The sequence below is a fragment of the Cervus elaphus genome, chromosome 21 (assembly GCF_910594005.1).
Source record: "Cervus elaphus chromosome 21, mCerEla1.1, whole genome shotgun sequence".
Classification (NCBI taxonomy): domain Eukaryota; kingdom Metazoa; phylum Chordata; class Mammalia; order Artiodactyla; family Cervidae; genus Cervus; species Cervus elaphus.
Genome location: NC_057835.1, coordinates 5641028 through 5648918, shown reverse-complemented (window position 1 = coordinate 5648918; position 7891 = coordinate 5641028). Strand labels below are relative to the sequence as shown.

Below are 7891 nucleotides of genomic sequence, written 5' to 3'. Positions count from 1 at the left end.
AGCTTGTGGCTTCTTCTCAAAACTTGGTGAAGGATAATGAAGCCCTGATGGAAGAATCTGATTTGGGGGGAAATACCCAAGAATCTCCATGTGTACAGTGCTGTGGGTATGGGCTGTCTGTCCTGGTCCCATCTCCTGGGGAGGTACCAGGTGGGATCTGATCCCCAATCATCCAGTCAGGTATCTGGCTAAGCTGTTGGCTTTCAGCCATAAATGGATGGTCTTGGTCACCATTTGGTGGTAGCCTATGGCTTGCTCTCTGGAACGTCAGAGTCTTTTGTATGGCAGGGGGGACACAGGACACCCAGTGGTTTCCTTAATGATGCTAGCACCCACTCCACTCCTAAATTCCCCTTCCATCGTGGAGCAGGCATGAGTCACTGGGGAGGGAGGACTAAAATCCTGTTATCAGCAGGTTCTAAGTCAGGAAGGTGTGACGGAAATCTAAAGCATTTCAAGGGCTGGGAGGACGGTCAAGATATCTCCATGAATTATAGTTCAAATGTGCATTAACACTTCTCAGGTGACCACTGACTGAGAAGAGTGTGACTGTCACACAAGCAGAGAAACAGTGAAATCAGAGGGAGGAGGGTTCAGCTGAAACACAAAGGGAGAAATACAGAAAGTATAAAATTAACTGATAAAAAAGAATACTGCTATTAACACTGCAAGTAAACCAATGTAAAATATGCCCTGAACTTAAAAGACTGAGACTGTCAGACTGTATTTTAAAACACAAGAATGAGAGGGATGCGGGTTCCATTCCGGGTTGGGAAGTTGAGATCCCACATGACGGGGGGCAACTGAGCCCATGCACCACAACTAAGGCCTGATGCAGTCAGAAACAGATAAGTAAGTAAATATTAAAAATAATAAGATACAAGCACCATATTTACTGATTCTAGGGACACATCTAAAATATAAAACTGACACTGGTAGAAAGGGGGTGCAAGACAAGCCCCCTAAAAGCTGGAGCTGCCATATTACTGTCAGGCTGTGGGCAGCAGTGAACACTGCAGACTGATGAGAGAGTTAGTGCACAGAGGACAGCCAGTAGTTCTACACGCATATGCAACTCATAATTGCTTCAGCACACATAAAATAACAGAACTACAAAGAAATTGACAAGTGCCTACTCAGAGCTGTCTCTCAGGGAGCTACTTCATGGAAACTAGCGGGCTAGAGGTCCTGAGGACCCGAGGTGTCCAGGCAGGAGGGCAGTGAAGTGTCAGTGCTGGGAAGAGGATTGTGGACTGTGCTGCTGTCCATTAGCTTCCTGGTTACCAAAACACTCCATTGATTTAACACCACAAATTAAAGCAAAGGCTTGAGCAAGGTCCACAAGTCCCATTTAGTGGAAATGTTTCTTAAGTCTCTGTTGTTTAGTCTCAAAGTTGTGCCCGACTCCTTGCTACCCTGTGGACTGTAGCCCGCCAGGCTCCTCTGTCCACGGGATTTCCCAGGCAAGAGTACTGGAGTGGGTTGCATTTCCTTCTTCAGGGGATCTTCCCAACCCAGGAATCGAACATGTGTCTCCTTCATCTCTTGCATTGGCAAGCAGGTTCTTTAACACTGAGCCACCAGAGAAGCCCTGAGCCTCTGATACTTGTTAACAATTTCCCCTCTATACTTTTAAAAAATTCTTTGCTATTCATTTTTGGCAAAAAAGGAGAGTCATTTGTCCTATAGAGGTTTGGATGACTGCATCCCTACTCTGCCTTTTAACATATTCCTCTGTCCCCTGTATTTTGTATCCTGGTAGTTACAACTAGAAGCTGGATTATATGAATGTTGTTTCTAATGCTGTATAGGTTGCTTGGTGTAGATGCTACTGTTTCACACCAGAAGGCACTTCATATCTCACTCTTAGTAAAGTCAGGGTCATTCATGGATTCAGGGGTCAGCTAGACCCATTTATTATCCTCATAAAATTCTACCCATAGACTTTAGCAACCATCATGATTGAGTATTTTTTCTACACCTATATTAGGTGGAGTTCTGTATGTAATTTTCCTTCATCAACAATTTGTTTATCCTGACATTCAGGTCATATGGGAAAGGCAGACTGGATGTGTGACCCTCTGTTTACCAAATTTTATTATTTATTCACTTGGCCCCTACACACACCTTGTGGGACCCTAGTCCCCAGTCCAGGGATTAAACCCAGGTTCCCTGCAGTGATAGCACAAAGTCCTAACCACTGGCCCATCAGGGAATTCGGAATCTAGCAATTTTTAGAATGCTAGATTATTGCATTTTAAGTTCATGTATTTTATGTATTTGATGTGTTTCTATTCAATACATCCTTTTTGATGCTGAAATTGTTGCATTTTTGGCCAATCAGAACCCTTTACTTTGCTACTCTGACCTCTGGGAGCAACTTTGTATCTGGCACTAGTTGCCACAGACTCAATTTGCTTTACTTCCTTTCCCAAATCTCTAAAGAGACCCTTTAAAATTGAAATCAGTTCTGAGAACCTGACTGTCCTGGATTTCAAACAAACTTTTCCCAGAGAATTTGTGTTTGCTGCTGCCAGGCGCCTCTGAGGATTTTCAGCCTAGAACCAGAATATTTAAATTTCCAAGGGCGGTGTCCGGGTACGGGGGTGGGGCCCAGTTTGAAAGCTGCGGTCTGAACTCCTTTCTCCAAAGGGCCCAGGTCCGCTGGGTACTGTGGCGCGTCCGCCTGGGGAGACCGGGGAGCCCCTCGAGGTCTCCACGCCCAGGAGCGCTCCGGCCGCTCTCGCTGCGGCCACCTCGCCGGTCGGTTCTTCCGACCCCGTGAAACCTCTCTCTGCGCTTGTCATGAAATCCCTACCCCTTCGGCCAGGGCTGAGGGTGCGTGGGGCCTGGTTTCCCCCACACTTACCTCCCTGATACAGCCTCGAGGAATGCAAACCACACGTGATGGACACCGTACTACCCGGCCTCCATGCACTGGGTCTGACAGCGAAATCAAAGTTAAAAATTATCCCCGGAATTCCCCAGTGGTTAGGACTCTGCGCTGCCGGGGTCCAGGTTCAATGTTCAATCCCTGGTCGGAGAACTGAGAATCCAAAAGCCGCCCAGCAGGGCAAGAAACAAAAACCCCAGTAGGTTAAACATAAAAACTCCCACGGCTCCGTTTGGCGCCAGAACAAAGCCCAGCCCCTCCGATGGCTCCCGAGGGCCTGAGACTCTCCACCAGCGCCTCCCCGGCCTGCCAGACTCCCTCCCTGCTGGAATACTACCTGTCCATGCCCCCGATGTCCATGTCTGCCACCAGACTATCAGCCCTGTGGGCAGGACGGTGGCGTGGTCGTCTCTCTCTGCCCCTGCCAGTGCAACCAGCTGTGGAGTCCCGGCAGACACCCAAAGCAGAGAACGACCAGCGTTGCAGGTTGAAAACTGGAAGCCATCATGAGTGGCCCCTGCGCTGGCCGGAAACGCTGGACAGCGAAGCAGGTAGTGCCAGAGCGGAGAGTGGAGGAGGGAGTCACGCCTTTATTTATAATCCACTCACCAAACCCGCCTCATGGACAGCCCCTTTCCCCGCCACCTTCTGGCCTCACTAGCCTTCCTCGAGGTAGGTTCAGGCTCTCCCGGAGGCGGCTTCATCTGCAGCATCACGGTCGCTGTCTTCTTCAACTGGGAGAGGGTAAGAGCCCGACCTGGGGACGAGCTTCCCAGAGAGGATGGTGTTCTGTGAGGCGGCATGCAGTGAGGACCGCGAAGAGAATTGAGAGTCGGGTCGGGGCGGTGTTAAGGACGCGACCCCGGACCCCGGGCCGGATGGGGTCAGGGATGGGACCCTGGAACCTGGGCGCGACAGGGACAAGGACTGGACCCTGGAGCCCGCGTGCGATGGGTCGTGGGATGGGACTCGTGAATTGGCCCTCGAAGGGGCCAGAGACAGGACCCTGGAGCCAACACGCGACGGGACCAGTGACGGGAGCCTGGGAACTGAGACCTTCGAGGGCAGGGGCGGGGTCCAAGAATCCGCGCGGCTTAAGACCTGAGAAGGGTTCTGGGAGGCTGGGACTAATGGGACCGGGAAGGTCGCGCGCGACGGGGTCTTCGAGGGAAAAGACTCGGGGTCAGAAGCGGCCGGCGACGGCTCCCAAAGCGGCGGGCCCTCGGGGCCGCGGCGCAGCCAGCCGTGCACGCGCGCCAGGTCCCGCGTGTCCTCAAGCTCGCGCCGCAGCTGCTCGCGCTGCTCCAGCAACTGGCGCCGCGTGTCCCGCAGCACCTGGGCCCGGCGGCGCAGCTGCAGCAGCTCCTGCCGCAGGCGGCCGTTGTCCACTCGGATGGCCTGGGTGTGCGCCAGGAGCGCGCGCGCCGCCTCCCGCTCCGCGCGCCGCGCCAGCGACTGCACGCGCTGGCGCGCCTCGCGCTCAAACGCTGCCTTGTCCTCCAGGAACTGCTGCTTCACGCGGTGGAGCAGCTGCGTGTGCTCCACACGCATGTGCAGTAGCTCGCGCTCCAGAGCCCGGATCCGGGCCAGCTGCTCCAGCTGCAGCTCCTGCGGGCGGGGCACGGGTCAGCACCGGGCCGCGGCGCGCACCCACCCCGCCCGGCCCGCCCGCGGGCGCGCGCGCACTGACCTTGTAGGGCTGCAGCTCCTGCACCTGCTGCGCCATCTGCGCCGCGCGCGCCTCCATCTCCAGCAGCTGCGCGCGCAGCCCGTCCTCACGCGCGCGGTAGACCGACGCCAGCTCTGCGCGCTGCCTGTGGATCTGCCACAGGTCCACGCGGTTCTGCTCTTCCAGCGTCACGACGGCGTTGGCGCAGCGCTGCGCGCGCGTGCTCGCGTAGCTCGCGTAGAACCGGTTCTCCTCGCGCAGGCGCGCCGCCTCGCTGTCCAGCAAGTCGTTCTCCTGCCTCAGTTGGTCCTCTTGCTGCTTACAGGCGTTCAGTTCCTCAGAGAGCAGCTTGTGCTCGCGCTGCAGGTACTGACCGCGCTCCGACAGCGGCGGCTCGGCGCCCTCTCCTGCCGCGGCCCCCCGTCGCCCGGCGCCCGGCCCGCTCTTCTTCTTGGGCGCCATGGGTCGGGGCCCGCAGCCCGGTCCTCTAATTCATCCCTGCCCCGACCCCAAGCCCGAATGTTCTGGCAAGGCTGGACGCGTCTCAGGGTCACGAAGCTGCGGGAGGAAGAATCAGGCGTTTGGGGTCAATCAGGGGTCAGGGTTTTGTCGCCAACCTTTACCAGTGGGGTCTTACCGGACCCTGGCCGTCAGTTGGCTGTCCTCCACCTTCAGTAGTGGTGTCGGTTAGCCGGAACGGTCTCCATGGAAACAGAACTTAGTCGCCCTTCCCAACTCCAGTCCCAACTCCAGTCCAGGCTTGCGCAGCGCCTCCCCACCCCCACCCCGCCACCGCCCCTCTTTCTCCATTCCCCCCAACTCCCTCACTCAAAGTCGGTGCGTGATGGCCCGTGTGCCTGCCCTGCAGAAATCGGAGTCCAGACGGGCAGGACTTTGGCTTTCCCCGGAGGACCACGCTGGGCTTGCTTCTGAATCTAGCAGACCCAGCAGCAGCCGGAGTAGACCCCATTCTCCATATCCAGACGGCCCTTTTGCAGCCCTGCGCCAGTGGCCGCCATATGGGGAGAGCTTTCGCCAAGTTCTTGGCCTCCCCCACCGCACCCTGTCACACACAATATCTCCCTGTATCTCGTCAGTACAGAACGCTTCCTCACAACTTTTCATCACTCAGAGACTCAGTTTTCCTCGAAGCACTTCGTGATTCCTTCCTCCTCTCTGGAGCCCTGTAGGAGTTAGGACTGCTGAGAAGGCCAAGCCCATACGGATGCCATCCCCTGGTCAGGAAAGCTTTTCTCTGGGATTTCCTCTCCTTAGCAGGCCCTTGAGGCAGCTGTTCAGCTCAACCTGATTGCGCCCCGGGTGGCATCAGAGGCAAGCGAGGTGAAGAGCTGGACGTCAGTCAGGGATGCCATCAGGTCTACCCCTGGTGCATCCCCGCCCTGTCTCGGTGGTAGAACCGGGAGGGACGCGTGTGACGCCTGCGTCGGTAAGGGACAGACTAAGTCCGACCAGGAAGGAAAAGCTTTTGGTGTAACGTCTGTCTACACCCCCATCTAGAGCACGGAGGGACGCCTCCGGTAGAAAAAATGGCGCTGGTCGCTTTTTTTCTCTCTTACAGATGGGAGCTAACAATTCCAGCCTCACTCCTTTGAACTGTATCCTGAAAAACTGGGATAGATTTGATCCCCAGGGCTTAAAGAAGACACACCTGGTCTTCCTATGTGATACTGCATGGCCGCGGTACCCACTGGAGGACGGCGAACGGTGGCCAGTTGGAGGGTCTCTTAAGTATAACACTGTTTTACAATTAGACCGGTTCTGTAAAAAGCAAGGGAAATGGGTAGAAGTAGCGTATGTGTTGCCCTTTTTCTCTCTGCGAAATATGCCAGACTTATGTCCTAAGGGTATAGATTTGGGTGTGAAACCTTCCACTCCCCCGTGTCCTCCTACTTTGCCCCTGTATCCGGGTCTCCAAGCTGAGGTTCAAACTGCTTTGGTCTCAGTGGAAACACAAACTGAGACTCAAACTGCTTTGGTCTCAGTGGAAACACAAACTGAAACTCAAACTGCCTCGGTCTCAGTGGGAACCCAAATTGAGATTCGAACTGCTCATGTAGAGGTCCAAACAACTCCTGTCTCAGTACGACTTCAAACTACTCTGGTTTCAGTAGAAACTCAGACCATCGAAGTAAGAGATGAGATAGAGGACAGGAGGCAAAGAGATAAAGAAAAGCAGCTTTCTCCAATCTATCCCTGGGATACGTGCAGAGCAGCCAGAGGGACTGAGGGACAGCCACTCAAGCTGTTGCCTCTTCATGAAGTACCCACCGGGAGAAATTATCAGTCTATGAGAGTTAATAAGCCTTTTTCTTATCAAGAAATACAAAGAATTAAGGAGGATCTGGGAGACTATTTAGAGGACCCAGAAAAATATATTAGAGCTTTTAAAGGTGTTACTCTGCATTATGACCTCACTTGGAAGGATGTGATGTATATCTCAGGACAAACGCTGACTCCCAACTCAAAAGCTCTAGTTTTGGGAAACGCGGTTGCTTATGGAGATGAATGGCTTGGTAATGAATCAGTGGGAAAGAGGGAGGACGAGATAACTGCCCTCCCCACTGGGAGTCAGGCGGTCCCAGCTACAGAACCAGACTGGGACTATAACACTGCTAGAGGAAGATAGGATCAGAGTCATTTTGTCAGATGTATTCTTGAAGGACTCAGGCAGGCGCGTTCTAAGCCTTTAAACTATGGCAAACTGGCAGACATAGAACAGGAGGAGAAGGAAGCTCCTGGTAAATTCCTAGACAGACTGAGAGAAGCCCTTCGCAGATTCACTGAGATTGATCCCGAAAGTGAAGAAGGGAAAGTGATCTTAAAAGATAAATTTCTCACTCAGTCGGCTCCAGATATTCGCCGTAAGTTATCAAAACGGGCGTATGGACCAAATCAGTCTTTAGATAATCTGTTACAACTGGCTCAGACAGTCTATTATGGTAGGGAATATGAGGAAAAGAAAGAAAGGCAGAGAAAGACGAAGGAGAAGGCGAAAGCCCTCGCAATGGCTATGAAAACCGTTCTTAAGCAGCCTGAGAAAAATGCCCAGAGGGACCCAGGTGAAAAGGGATGGGCTTGCTATTGCTGTGGAAAGGAGGGGCATCTCAAGCGGGATTGCCCTCAGGCATCTAAGCCGCCCCCGGCTCCACGTCCGGTCTGCAAGGGACCACACTGGAGGAGAGACTGCCCCCAGAGGCGTAGGTCTCAGGGGTCTGACTCTCAAGACAATCAGGACTGAAGGTGCCCAGGGGTCCCCACACAAGCTCCCGTCCTAATTACACCTGAGGAACCCCGGGTATTGATAACAG

The 7891-nt window shown here is 53.9% G+C and overlaps 1 protein-coding gene across 1 annotated transcript; it reads right to left on the bottom strand.

Annotated features, from left to right (window-relative positions):
• Nucleotides 1-3462: 3462 nt before the first annotated feature.
• On the bottom strand, nt 3463-5279 carry CCDC166 (coiled-coil domain containing 166). The gene is made up of 2 exons (XM_043879739.1): nt 4584-5279; nt 3463-4501 (listed from the first exon to the last, which is right to left on the bottom strand). The coding sequence occupies exons 1-2, from the start codon at nt 5022-5024 to the stop codon at nt 3572-3574; spliced, it is 1371 nt and encodes a 456-aa protein (XP_043735674.1). The 5' UTR covers nt 5025-5279; the 3' UTR covers nt 3463-3571.
• Nucleotides 5280-7891: the final 2612 nt, after the last annotated feature.